The following is a 14909-nucleotide window of genomic DNA, read 5'->3' on the forward strand; positions in this document are numbered from 1 at the left end:
AATGAAACTGGTTTCTCAGACCAAAGGGATCAAGTGAGGGTAATATCTACCTTCATTACCTGGACTGTAATCTGGTGGAGACGATCGGCCAATGTAGAATCCGTCTAATTTTCATGCCATTAAAATCACAGGGACAAAATCGTGTGGCTTTGACAATGGGCAGGCGAGCTGCTTTACCAGATTATCACCCAGTCTGTGAATGTGAAAATTACCATCATGTCAGTTTTTATTACTGACAGTATATTGCTCCCCAGCAAAATGCTGAGAGACAGCACCTTCACGCTGGCACTTAGATTCTCACTTACCCCAGTGGAGTGATGTCCACCCTTTCAGTTTGTTCTCAGGATGTGTACAGTGCTGGAAAAGCCACATTTATTGTTCATCCTTATTTGCCTCGAGAAGGTGATGGCGCGTCTTCTTCCTGAACAACTGCAGTTCGTGTAGTCCTAGTGCTCCCCTGATGGGAGTTAGGAAATTCCAGGATAATGACCCAGGACAATGGAGAAGCAGCAACAAATGTCCAAGTTGGGATGGTTTGGGACAGGAGAGAACCTGCACATGATGGCGTTCCCATGACATTGTTGCTTTTGTTTTGTTTTAACGGTAGAGTTATGACCATCGGTGGGTGATATCCTGTCAAAGGGAAACTGGGTGTGAATCTGCAGTGCGTCCTGTAGATAGTAGATACTGCAGCCACAGTCACAGTGCGCCAGTGGCAGAGGGAGTGGATACTGAGTCTAGGGGCACCAATACAGCAATTCAAACTTCATCAGTTTCTATATTCCAGCAGTTTCATGACTTCGAGATTGTGGAGAGGCTTTGAGGGATCGGGAGGTGAGCCACTCATTGTAGAGTACTCAGTATCCATCCTGCCTTGTAATCATGGTCTTGATATGGCTGGCTTAGACTCAGCTCCTGGTTACTGGTTACTTCTAAGATATTGCTGATATACTCCCAGTTGGTAATGCTATTGCACACACTCACAAACATGCACATATTCATTAGGAAGCAAGATCTCAAAGAAGGAACCCCTAGCTTCCCATATTTATAGATTGTTTTATTGGTGAATTCAACTCAGAGTGGGTGGAATGACAGCATCGGGAGAATGGTTAAGTGGTCAGAGGCTATTGACTGAAACCAGTCAATTCAAATCTCCTGCACTCTGGGGAAACTCAATGGTAGATAGGGTTGTTCCCGAGAACACAGGGAATTTGAATTTGCTAACGTATGTGAGTAGTGGGCACCTAGAAACAGGCAAGTTCCAGCAATGAGCCTGATCAAAGTGAAGGAAAAGGGATCCTCTTAGATCAGGGGTACATTGTACCCTAAACATGGCCATTGGGAGAACAGTTGTACCCTACCTTCCCGCTATACTGGCACCATGCCACACACACTGTTGGTTTATTGAATGGCAATCCCAACTTTATTGTTTTGTTCCCACCTCAGGGGATCATCTTGCCTCAGCTTTTCACTGGTTTCATAGCCAACATCTTGAATGCAGTCATCAATTATCTCTTCCTCTTTGTGCTGATGCTGGGAGTGCCGTAAGTAGCAAACAAATTTTAAAAAATGATAAAATATCTATTAATGAAACGTTCACAGAAAACAAACAACCCAAACAACAACCTGCAACAGGACATAGATAGGCTAGCAGAATGGGCAGATAAGTGGCAAATGGATTTTAATACAGAGAATTGTGAGGTGATGCATTTTGGCAGAAGGGTTAGGGAGAGGTAATATAGACTTAATGGTGCAGTTCTAAAGAGTATGCAGGAACAGTGACCGTGGGTGCAATTGCATAGATCTTTGAAGGTGGCAGGACATACTGAGAGAGTGATTAGCAAAGCATATGGGATATTGGGCTTCATAAATAGAGACACTGAATACAAAAGCAGGGAAGTTATGCTGAACCTTTATAAAGCTCTGGTTAGGCCTCAACTAGAATATTGCGTCTAGTTCAGTTCACCACATTTTAGGAAGGATATGAGGCACCTTGAGAGGGTGCAGAAGAGATTTACCAGAATGGCTCCAGAGCTGGGGGATTTTACTTACAAGGTTAGGTTGGGAAAGCTGGGGTTGTTCTCTCTGGAGCAAAGGAGATTGAGGGGAGATTTGATAGAGGTGTACAAGATTATGACAGGCATAGATAAGTTAGACAAGGAAAAACTGTTGCCATTAACTGATGGTACAAGAACAAGGGGACACAGATTGCAGGTTTTGGGCAGGAAATGCAGGAGGAATGTGCAGAAGTAATGAACCATAGAACCATAGAAAAATTATGGCACAGAAGGAGGCCATTCAGCCCATCATGTCTATGCCGGCCGAAAAAAACTAGCTGCCCAATCTAGTCCCACCTTCCAGTACCTGTTCCACAGCCTTGCCGGTTACTGCACTTCAGGTGCCTTTTAAAAGAATTGAGGGTTTCTGCCCCCACCACCATTCCTGGCAGTGAATTCCAGACACCCATCACCCTCTGGTTGTAAAAGGTTTTCCTCATGTCCCCTCTAATCCTTCTACCAATCACCTTAAATCTGTGCCCCCTGGGAATTAACCTCTCCGTTAGGGGAAACAGGTCCTTCCTGTCCACTCTATCTAGGCTCCTCATAATTTTGTCCATCTCTATTAAGTCACCCCTCAGCCTCCTCTGTTCGAAGGAAAACAACCCTTGCTGATCCAATCTTTCCTCCTTGCTGCAACTTTCAAGCCCCGGCAACATTCTTGTAAATCTCCTCTGTGCTCTCTCCAGAGCAATTATGTCCTTCCGGTAATGTGGTGACCAGAACTGGATGCAGCAATCCAGATGTTGCCTCACCAGTGTTTTATGCAGTTCCAGCATTACATCCCTGCTTTTGTATTCTATACCTCGGCCAATAAAGGAAAACATTCCAAATACCTTCTTCATCACTCTATCAACCTGTCCTGCAACCTTCAGGGACCTGCGGATGTGCACTCCAAAGTCTCTCATTTCTTTCACACCTTTCAATATCCTCCCGTTGACCTGGAACACATGGCCCACGAGGGTGGTGGAAGCAGAGACAATCAATGATTTCAAAAGGAAATTGGATGGGCCCTTGAAGGAAATAAAATTGCAGTGCTACGGGGATCAAGCAGGTGTGGGAATGACTGGACTGCTCCACGGAGAGCTGGCATGGACTTGAATGGCCGTCTTCTATGCTGTAAAAAAAACAATTGTTTGAAGTTGCCTTTAAAATGTGAACTTGGTGTTTTTCAGAGGCTCAGCTGTTGCCAGTGTCATTTCCTGGTACTGTCAAGCTTTACTCCTGCTTGCATACATTCGATGGAAAAAATTGTACGTTGGGACCTGGGCAGGTAGAGTCCAGGGGCAATTTCAATTTTCAGATTGGTATAAAATGGCCAATATCCAAATAGCCCTACTTTCCTTTCCCCTTCTGTGCTTTTCAGACACTTTCTATACTGTGCCAGTAACTCTTTTCTTTTGTGCAGGATGGTCTACTGACAGCCTGCAGGAGTGGGGCCTCTTTATAAGCCTGGCAATTCCTAGCATGTTTATGCTCTGTATTGGATGGTGGACATATTATATTGGAACTTTCCTAGCAGGTAAATAAGCTACCCCACTACTAAAATATACACACACCTTTTCACTGTTGTTAACTGAGGCTGAAGGAGACAGAGATCAGTCAATGAAATGTAGTCCAAATAGATACCCTCAAAGCAGATAAGCAAGGCCACTCTTTGCCCTATGGTCATGAGGTTTACAAAGGTTCACAAACATACACAATATGAAAATATTGAGGGAGAAATTCATCTTGGCTGCTTGTGTAAATGTGTGAGAGTCAATCCACGTGTTTGTCTTTTCCGTGCAGTGTGAAATGAGCTACCAATTCACTATCACTCCCTTCACCCCAATCATCACAAGATTAATTTCTACCCCATTGTCTTCCCTCCAGTCAAATCACAATACACAATTCCCCATACAATAGACAAAGCAAACACTGAGGGATAGTTTAAGAGTAATATTATAAGATGGCAAAATCAGCAGAAGGCAAATAACCAAGGAAACGGAAGATTGAAAAGCAACTATGAAATCACACAAATGTATCATTAAAGCAAGAGTACTGAAGCAGTCTGTGCCTGCATGTAGCATGACCAGGAAAACATTCAGGCTGATAAGTGGCAAGTGACATTCTCACCTTCTCCAAGTTCCCCTCCAAGCAACATAACATCCTGACTTGGAACTATATCACATCCCTGTTGCTGAGTCAAAATCCTGGAACTCTCTCACTAACAGCACTGTGGATGTACTGACATCACATGGACTGCGGCAGTTCAAGAGGGCGTCTCACCACCACCATCTTAAGGTCAATTTGCGATAGCAATCAAATACCGGCCTTGCCAGAGATGCTTTCATCCCATGAACAAATAAGTGATGGAGACAGGAAATGGCCCATGTTACCATAAAATCTGGAAGCAGTTTTTATCCCACGAAACACATTAGGAAAGCCAAAACACCAAGAGTCTATTTGTCAAATCAAGATTCATTTTGTAACATCATGTTCTAAATTCTGGACCTGCATCAGACATTAAAATCTATGTTTGATGTAAGTTGACAATATGATCCAATAATTCATGTATTCTTGCTGTTCGGGGACCTGACTGGTTTCCTTTACCAATGTTTGGTGCCTGGTTAACTTGTTTTGCCAAAAATGACTCATCCTTTATTTCTCCCCCCGCCCCCAACAGAGTATTGAGGAGATGAAATCTTGACAGATAAGAACATCAAGCTTAGCTGTCTAAAGGCAAAGAGCGATGCCAAGTTTAATCACCCAAATTCAGTTCATGTTAATGTTCCGATGGAGTTTTCCTAAAAAAGAGCAATCATTTTCCATCAAATACTAACATCTAGGTTGTCCTAAGAATCAGAATTATGAAACTTTTCAGAAGCAATAGCACTTGGAATGTTTGTCTGAGACCGAACAACATTCCAGGTGAAGCCGTTCCTCAAAATCATACAGAAACTTAACCAGAGATTCACAGCATTTGCTGCTTCATAACCTTCTCTGTTTAGTTTCTGTAGCTGATTAGAGGATACACTTAGTTCCACTCTGTGCCCTGAGTGTATGTCAGACACAAAGAAAGACTTGCATTTATATAGCTCCTTTCACAACCTCAGGATGCCCAAAGCATTTTACTTCCAATGAAATACTTTTTGAAGTGAAGTCACTGTTGTAATGTAGGAAACACGGGAAAGGAGTTTCATGAATCATTGGCTGAAAGTTGGCCTATTTTGAAAAACCTATTTGAGAAATCGAAGGACTTTGAGTGAAAAACGAGGGTCCCTGGAGTCAGCCAGTGAGGGGACAGATTATCGATACAGTGGATATTTGGTACTGAGAGGGCTAAATTTTACCGGCCCCTTGAAGCCGCGGGTCGTGGCATGGGGGCCGGTAACATGCTGCGGGGAGAGGCCCGCCTCGGCCTGCGAGGTTGAGAAGGGCACGCCACATATTACCGGCGGTGGCTGGAACTCGGTGTGGCCCCCCCCCCCCATCGCCTGGTGGCGGGCCCTTCATCAGCATATGTAGATGAACATTTAAAATATTTAAATAAACATCCCTACAGGTGGCGGCTGTCCCACTCCGATATTAGGGCCGCCATTCGTGCTCCGCGCCCCTTCGGAACTCTGTACGGAGTTCCGGGCGAGAACCTGGTGGGGAGGGGGGAGGAATAAAATTTTCAGTGCAGGTGGGGTGGGGGAGCGGGAGAATCAATTTTTATTGGATGTGGCAATGGTGGGGTTGAAGGGCGAGATTGAAGGTTGAGGGGCAAAGTTCGGGTATTTGAATAATCAACTGATGATCATTTCATTGCCTGAAATGACCATTGGGGGTTTGGGGAAGGGTCTCCATCACTTATTTTTAGATGTATTAAAAATCATACATATGTACCTTTTAAAAATTAAACTTATTTGTAAGGGCTGTTGCCAGGGACGCGGAGACCACCCCCTCTACATCATTGGGGGCGGTGGTCCGCTCCCTCTATTTAAATGAGTCCCCACATGTAATATCACGGGGGCTCAGGGACGGCGTATCTGCACAGGATGCAGGCCGTTCTTAGAATACGCCATCGTGAACTGCAGCACACTCTTAAAATTCAGCCCAGTGTCTTGATCAGTTCTATTCATCTACAGAATGTGTTGAAGAGGGGAAGGAGTTGAGCTTTAACATCTGTTGTGAAGAATTGTTTTTGTGTGGTTTTACATTTCCAATTCTATTGTTTTATTGTTGACCACTTTACCAATTTTTACATTAAATAAAATGAAAAGAGAGTGAAGGGTGGAGTTGGGGAGTTGGAAGACAGCAGGGAATGTTTTGCAAACCAAGCCATAGGAACAGTCAGACAAAAAGAACAAAGAACAAAGAACAGTACAGCACAGGAACAGGCCATTCGGCCCTCCAAGCCTGCGCCGATCTTGATGCCTGTCTAAACTAAAACCTTCTGCACTTCCAGGGACCGTATCCCTCTATTCCCATCCTATTCATGTATTTGTCAAGTTGCCTCTTGATCGTCGCTATCGTATCTGCTTCCACCACCTCCCCTGGCAGCAAGTTCCAGGCACTCAACACCCTCTGTATAAAGAACTTGCCTTGCACATCCCCTCAAAACTTTGCCCCTCGCACCTTAAACCTTTGTCCCCTAGTAACTGACTCTTCCACCCTGGGAAAAAGCTTCTGACTATCCACTCCACCATCCACTCATAACTTTGTAAACCTCTATCAGTGTGACTATTAATTGTATTATTTCGATGGCAAAAGTGCGAGGAGAAATGCAGACTGGTTTCTATCTCATAATGAAGAGCTGGAACCTGTCATAGCCGCTAAGTGCATTGCACTGTTGAACTACAAGAAAGCCCCCAGCGATTTAACATTCCCAGCAATTAAAGCAGCCTGAAGCACTGCACAGAGAACAGCCAGAAGCGCTGCGCAAACGACTACTGGCAACACCTATGCAGTCATATTCAGCTGGCCTCAGACACCGGAAACATCAGAGGAATGTATGATGGTATGTGGAGAGCTCTTGGGCCAACCATCAAGAAGATCGCCCCCCTCAAATCTAAATCAGGGGACATAATCACTGACCAACACAAACAAATGGACCGTTGGGTTGAGCACTACCTAGAACTGTACTCCAGGGAGAATGCTGTCACTGAGACTGCCCTCAATGCAGCCCAGCCTCTACCAGTCATGGATGAGCTGGACATACAGCCAACCAAATCGGAACTCAGTGATGCCATTGATTCTCTAGCCAGTGGAAAAGCCCCTGGGAAGGACAGCATTACCCCTGAAATAATCAAGAGTGCCAAGCCTGCTATACTCTCAGCACTACATGAACTGCTATGTCTGTGCTGGGACGAGGGAGCAGTACCCCAGGACATGCGCGATGCCAATATCATCACCCTCTATAAAAACAAAGGTGACCGCGGTGACTGCAACAACTACCGTGGAATCTCCCTGCTCAGCATAGTGGGGAAAGTCTTTGCTCGAGTCGCTCTGCACAGGCTCCAGAAGCTGGCCGAGCGCGTCTACCCTGAGGCACAGTGTGGCTTTTGTGCAGAGAGATCGACCGTTGACATGCTGTTCTCCCTTCGTCAGATACAGGAGAAATGCCATGAACAACAGATGCCCCTCTACATTGCTTTCATTGATCTCACCAAAGCCTTTGACCTCGTCAGCAGACGTGGTCTCTTCAGACTACTAGAAAAGATTGGATGCCCACCAAAGTTACTAAGTATCATCACCTCATTCCATGACAATATGAAAGGCACAATTCAACATGGTGGCTCCTCATCAGAGCCCTTTCCTATCCTGAGTGGCGTGAAACAGGGCTGTGTTCTCGCACCCACTATTTTTGGGATTTTCTTCTCCCTGCTGCTTTCACATGCGTTCAAGTCCTCTGAAGAAGGAATTTTCCTCCACACAAGATCGGGGGCAGGATGTTCAACCTTGCCCGTCTAAGAGCGAAGTCCAAAGTACGGAAAGTCTTCATCAGGGAACTCCTCTTTGCTGACGATGCTGCTTTAACATCTCACACTGAAGAGTGCCTGCAGAGTCTCATCGACAGGTTTGCGGCTGCCTGCAATGAATTTGGCCTAACCATCAGCCTCAAGAAAACGAACATCATGGGGCAGGACGTCAGAAATGCTCCATCGATCAATATTGGCGACCACGCTCTGAAAGTGGTTCAAGAGTTCACCTACCTAGGCTCAACTATCACCAGTAACCTGTCTCTAGATGCAGAAATCAACAAGCGCATGGGGAAGCCTTCCACTGCTATGTCCAGACTGGCCAAGAGAGTGTGGGAAAATGGCGCACTGACACGGAACACAAAAGTCCAAGTGTATCAAACCTGTGTCCTCAGTACCTTGCTCTATGGCAGCGAGGCCTGGACAACATATGTCAGCCAAGAGCGACGTCTCAATTCATTCCATCTTCGCTGCCTCCGGAGAATACTTGGCATCAGGTGGCAGGACCGTATCTCCAACACAGAAGTCCTCGAGGCGGCCAACACCCCCAACTTATACACACTACTGAGTCAGCGGCACTTGAGATGGCTTGGCCATGTGAGCCACATGGAAGATGGCAGGATCCCCAAAGACACATTGGACAGCGAGCTCGCCACTGGTTTCAGACCCACCGGTCGTCCATGTCTCCGCTTTAAAGACGTTTGCAAACGTGACATGAAATCCTGTGACAGTGATCACAAGTCGTGGGAGTCAGTTGCCAGCGTTCGCCAGAGCTGGCGGGCAGCCATAAAGACGGGGCTAAAATGTGGCGAGTCGAAGAGACTTAGTAGTTGGCAGGAAAAAAGACAGAGGCGCAAGGGGAGAGTCAACTGTGCAACAGCCCCGACAAACAAATTTCTCTGCAGCACCTGTGGACAAACCTGTCACTCTAGAATTGGCCTTTATAGCCACTCCAGGTGCTGCTTCACAAACCACTGACCACCTCCAGGCGTGTATCCATTGTCTCTCGAGATAAGGAGGCCAAAGAAGAAGATTTCGAAGGTGATATCATAGTCTTGTATCCATTTCACTCTTGCAGTTTATGATGGGATTAAATTGGACAGCTCTTTCAAATGGCCAACACAGGCACAACAGACTGAATGGTCTCCTTCTGTGCTGTAAGATTCTATAATTCTACATTGTCTCAATCCCTCAACATGTTACTGCTCTGTGCAGACTGTGCCTATCATATTAAATCAAACAAATCTTAAATAAATGAATGTTTTAGCACATGGCACCAGAGATTGAGGGTCAATTCAGTACTCTGCTGAGTTACTGATCTCACATGGGCTGTCATGGGGAGTAGCAACTTGGAGGCCAGGCACTGCTCTTCAGAGGAGGAGACAATCAGAGGTGAAGCCATTATCAGACCATTCTTATTACATCCTGGCAGCGGCTTCTGAGCAGCATCGGCAGAATCCTGGAATCCTGTCACCCCACCCCCCACCCTCTCTGATGGAGCTCCCAGGGAGGGAGGAAGATGAGGGGAGGGTAATTAGAAGGGGCACTGACTCCCAACCCCCAAAATAGAAGCATAAGAGATATGTTTCAGCTCTGTTGAAAGGCTAAGATTACATCATTTATTTATCTCACCTCATATTGGTTTACTTGAATAAAGTTTAACTTGCTCTTTGTTCCCTTCCTGTTCACAGGGTTAATTAATAGAGTTCAACTTGGAGCCCAGACCATTATCTTTCAGGTTCTGAACGCAGTGTGCACTGTAAGTTGAAGATTCTGTACTTACAGGCCTAATGTATGTTCAACACAACAGGGAAACAAAATCCTTCTTACTGCTTGGAGAATGCATTAAATGAAGGTTAAACCATCTCCTCTTTTGACGAGATTTACAATATGGGAGAAACACAATGCATCTTCAACAACAGCACAAGTACATTTGTAAAATTGCTAACCAGCCACTCAGAGAGTCACAGAAATGAGGCCATTCAGCCCAGTTTTGCCGGCAATGGTGCTAGCTCTTCAACTGGAGCTATCTTCTATAATCCCATTTCTCTGTCCTTTCATCACGTTATTTTATATTCTTCCTTTTCAAATATTTACCTAATTCCCTTCTCAGTGATGTTACGGTCTCTGCCTCAGTAGCTCCTTGTGCAATAGTATGCCATGTTCTAATAACTCTCTTTGTGTAAAGATTTCATATTACTCCTCCCCTTTGTTTTTCTAATGATAATTCTGAGCCATGCCTCCTTGTTACTGAGTGAAAGCAATTTTCACCATTTAACTTCCTTTTGTATTTTTGGAATCCTTGATCAGATTCTCCTTCAACCTTTCCTGTTCCCTGATAGAGGCTCCACTTTTTCAAGCTGTTGTTTGTTGCTATGACATAAGGACAATAAGGAACAGGAGCAGGAGTCGGCCATATAGTCTCTGGAGTCTGTTCCACCATTCAATAAGGTCATGGCTGATCTTGGACCTGAATTCCACTTTCCCAACTGAACTCCATATCCCTTGATTCCCCCATAGACCAAAAGTCTATCTATCTCAATCTGGAATATACTCACCAAATGAGCATCTACAGCCCTTTGGGGTAGACAATTCCAAAGATTCGTAACCCTGTGAGTGAAGAAATTCCTCCTCATCTCAGTCTTAAATGATTGACCTATTATCATTTGCTGAGACTTAGTTCCCTAGATCTCGACTCTCCAGCCCATGGAAACAGCCACTCAGCATATACTCTGTCAACCCCCCTCAGAATCATAAAGATTACAGTCAGATTACCTCTCATTCTTCTAAACTCCAGACAGTATAGGCCCACTCTATTCAATCTCTCTTCATAGGACAACTGTCTCATTCCAGGAATCAATCCAGTGAACACTTGTTGCACTACTTCCAAAGAAACTATACCTTTCCTCAGATAGAGACAAAAACCCTCCATGATACTTGTGATGTGGTCCCACCAAAGCCCTGTGTAATTGCAGCAAGACTGCCTTATTCTTATATTCCAACCTGTTGTATATTATTGCTTGCACAGTTCGAGTGTTGTTTATAGATGTCTCAGAGTCTTTGTATGGCTAAATAGTAACTTGTTTATTTTATATGTATAACTATTTACACTGTCATTAAGCATGCCCAGCTAGCACCTCTCATGATGTTTCTAGCAGCTTCCGAGCCTAATACCCATGTGACTATTACATCATCACTACACTGGGAGGACTTACTATCACTCTTTCAAACATTAACCCTTTCAGACCTCTATACTACACAACCCCCTTGCAATAAAGGCCAACAATTTTGTTAAATTAATTCCTGACATCGCTGGCTAGGCCAGCATTTATTGTCCATCCCTAACTGCCCTTGAGAAGGTGGCGAGCTGCCTTCTTCAACTGCTGCAGTCCATGTGGGGTAGATACACCCACAGTGCTGTTGGGAAGGGATTTCCAGGATCTGACCCAGCAACAATGAAGGAATGGCGATATAGTCCCAAGTCAGGATGGTGTGCGGTTTGGAGGGGAACATGCGGGTGGTGGTGTTCCCATGCATCTGCTGCCCTTGTCCTTCTAAGTGGTAGAGGCCGCGGGTTTGGAAGGTGCTGTCTCAGGAGCCTTGGTGTGTTGCTGCAGTGCATCTTATTGATGACACACACTGCTGCAACTGTACGTCGGTGGTGGAGGGAGTGAATGTTAGTGGATGGGGTGCAAATTGAGCAGGCTGCTTTGTCCTGGACGGTGTCAAGCTTTGTTAGTGTTGTTGGAGCCGACCCATCCAGGCAAGTGGACAGTATTCCATCACACTCGTGACTTGTGCCTTGTAGATGGTGGACAAGCTTTGGGGAGTCAGGAGGTGAGTTACTCAAAGAACAAAGACCAAAGAACAGTACAGCACAGGAACAGGCCATTCGGCCCTCCAAGCCTGCGCCGATCTTGATGCCTGCCTAAACTAAAACCTTCTGCACTTCCGGGGTCCGTATCCCCCTATTCCCATCCTATTCATGTATTTGTCAAGATGCCTCTTAAACGTCTCCATGGTACCTGCTTCCACCACCTCCCCCGGCAACAAGTTCCAGGCACTCACCACCCTCTGTGTAAAGAACTTGCCTCGCACATCCCCTCTAAACTTTACCCCTCTCACCCTGTGTCCCCTAGTTACTGACTCTTCCACCCTGGGGAAAAGCTTCTGCCTATCCACTCTGTCAATGCAGCTTATAACTTTGTAAACCTCTATCATGTCGCCCCTCCACCTCCGTCGTTCCAGTGAAAACAATCTGAGTTTATCCAATCTCTCCTCACAGCTCATGCCCTCCAGACCAGGCAACATCCTGGTAAACCTCCTCTGTACCCTCTCCAAAGCCTCCACGTCCTTCTGGTAGTGTGGCGACCAGAATTGCACGCAATATTCTAAGTGTGGCCTAACTAAAGTTCTGTACAGCTGCAGCATGACTTGCCTATTTTTATACTCTATGCCCCGACCGATGAAGGCAAGCATGCCGTATGCCTTCTTGACTACCTTATCCACCTGCATTGCCACTTTCAGTGACCTGTGGACCTGTCCGCCCAGATCTCTCTGCCTGTCAATACTCCTAAGGGTTCTGCCATTTACTGTATACTTCCCACCTGCATCAGACCTTCCAAAATGCATTACCTCACATTTGTCCGGATTAAACTCCATCTGCCATTTCTCCGCCCAAGTCTCCAACCAATCTATCTCCTGCTGTATACTCTGACAAACCTCATCATTATCTGCAACTCCACCAACCTTTGTGCCGTCCGCAAACTTACGAATCAGACCAGCTGCATTTTCCTCCAAATCATTTATAAACAATACAAACAGCAAAGGTCCCAGCACTGATCCCTGCGGAACACCACTAGTCACAGCGCTCCATTCAGAAAAGCACCCTTCCACTGATACCCTCTGTCTTCTATGACTGAGCCAGTTCTGTATCCATCTTGCCAGCTCCCCTCTGATCCCATGTGACTTCACCTTTTGTATCAGTCAGCCATGAGGGACCTTGTCAAAGGCTCACTGCAGGATTTCTCACCTTTGACCTGCTCTTGTAGCCACAGTATTGATATTGCGACTCCAGTTCAGTTTCTGCTCAATGGTAACCGCCAGGATGTTGATAGTGGGGGATTCAGCGACGGTAATGCCATTGAAAGTCAAGGGAGATGGTTAGATTTTCTCTTGTTGGAGATGGTCATTGCCTGGCATTTGTGTGGTGCAAATGTTTCTTGCCCCCTATCAGCTCAAGCCTGGATATTGTCCAGGTCTTGCTGCATTTCTACACGGACTGCTTCAGTATCTGAGTCATCACGAATGGTGCTGGACAACATGCCATTTAACTTACTAATTGCTTGTTACATCCACCCACAGATTCATTGATGGAGCAGTTACTTTCAGCAACTAATTGAATGGGGGATAGAGAGAGAATAACGTACAAGTAACTGTTTATGTTTTTTCTCCTGCAGATTGCTTTGGGATACAGTCTGGCTGTAACTGTTCATGTGGGTAATGCGCTGGGTGCCAGAAATCCAGAGCAGGCTGTAAACTCTGTTAAAGTTGCTTTGTGCTGCATTGGTGAGTCCAATACTTTAAACTCATTGACTAAAATTCTACTTATTCAAGTGATATCCAAGTCCGAATGGTGTGTGACCTGGAGGGAACTTGCAAGTGGTGATGTTCCCATGCACCTGCTGTCCTTGTTGTTCTAGGCAGTAGAGGTTGTGGGTTTGGAAGGTGCTGTCGAAGAAATAGATAGTGTCAGAATGTGCCAGGATGAAGGGGTTGGAGATTGGGTCCAATGACAGGGGAACCAATCAAGCACTGAGTGGTGTTCAGTGTTGCTCTGGCTGTCCCAGGTAAATGGTGAGTCTTCCATCACACCCCCAACTCGAGTCTTTCAGATGGGAAAGTGGCTTTGAGTGACCAGATCTCTCAGTCTGTGCTTCGCTATTGTAGTCAAGGTGTCAGTATGGATGATCTAGTTACGTTTCTGGGCAATGGTGACCCCCTGACCCCCAGGAGGTTGGTGATGGGACGCTCAGCAATGGGGGTATAGTTAATGTTTAAGCAGAGATGGCTGAGCTTTCTCTTGTTTGAGTTGGTAATTAACCTGTACTTAGATGGTGCAACTGTTACCTGTCATTTATCAGTTCAAGCCTGGGTGTTATCCAGATCCTTCTGTTGGCTGTTTCATTATTGGAGGAGTTATAAATGGAGTTGTGTACTGCAAAATTCATCAGAAAACAGTTCCCCTTCCGACCTTGTGAGAGAGGGAAGGTTATTGATGAAGCAGCCAAAGATATCTGGACCAAAACTGTATCGAAATCAGGAGACAAAAGAAAAGGTGATTTTCCACGTCCCTAAACCAGGGGGACTGAGGCCAATGTATAACTTTTACCACCATTCCTATCAATACCATCTCCCCCCTCCACCCTGCTCAGCTCAGCTAATTCAGAACAGATTGGGGATTAAAGCTGGGCCATTCCCCAAGTGTCCAACACACAAACTCATTGCCTTTACCAGGGAAGCTGAAGGCAATTATTGATAAAGCTGGATAACTGTGTAAATCCTGCTTCCTCATGTCAGAATTGTCAATGTACATCGAGCTGTGTCCTGTACATTAATTAGGAAATCCCTTTGAGCATCAGACACCTTTATGAAGCTAAGCATAAGCTCAAGAAACAATACCTCATCTTTCCATTACACATTTTACAGCCTTCCTAACTCAACACTGAGTTCAACAATTCCAATCATAACTACTGCGCCCACTTTTTCAGATAATATTCTGGTAATATTGCTACTGTTGCCATTTACAGCTCCTTGAGACCATTCTTTTGTCTCTTTACTGTTCTATTTTGACCCCTTTTCCCTTGCACTGTTATCTCTTTTGTCATTTAATCACTCCTGTCTTCCA

The 14909-nt window shown here is 45.4% G+C and overlaps 1 protein-coding gene across 1 annotated transcript in view; it reads left to right on the forward strand.

The window, feature by feature from the left end:
- Nucleotides 1–14909, forward strand: part of LOC137346417 (multidrug and toxin extrusion protein 1-like) — a 72933-nt gene that overhangs the window by 31104 nt on the left and 26920 nt on the right. Inside the window, exons 9-13 of the mRNA XM_068009870.1 lie at nucleotides 1447–1544; nucleotides 3233–3330; nucleotides 3466–3579; nucleotides 9694–9761; nucleotides 13462–13570. Of these exons, the coding sequence (XP_067865971.1) occupies nucleotides 1447–1544; nucleotides 3233–3330; nucleotides 3466–3579; nucleotides 9694–9761; nucleotides 13462–13570 (487 nt within the window). The remainder of the gene's footprint in view (nucleotides 1–1446; nucleotides 1545–3232; nucleotides 3331–3465; nucleotides 3580–9693; nucleotides 9762–13461; nucleotides 13571–14909) is intronic.

Source organism: Heterodontus francisci, chromosome 30 (genome assembly GCF_036365525.1).
Source record: "Heterodontus francisci isolate sHetFra1 chromosome 30, sHetFra1.hap1, whole genome shotgun sequence".
NCBI classification, from domain to species: domain Eukaryota; kingdom Metazoa; phylum Chordata; class Chondrichthyes; order Heterodontiformes; family Heterodontidae; genus Heterodontus; species Heterodontus francisci.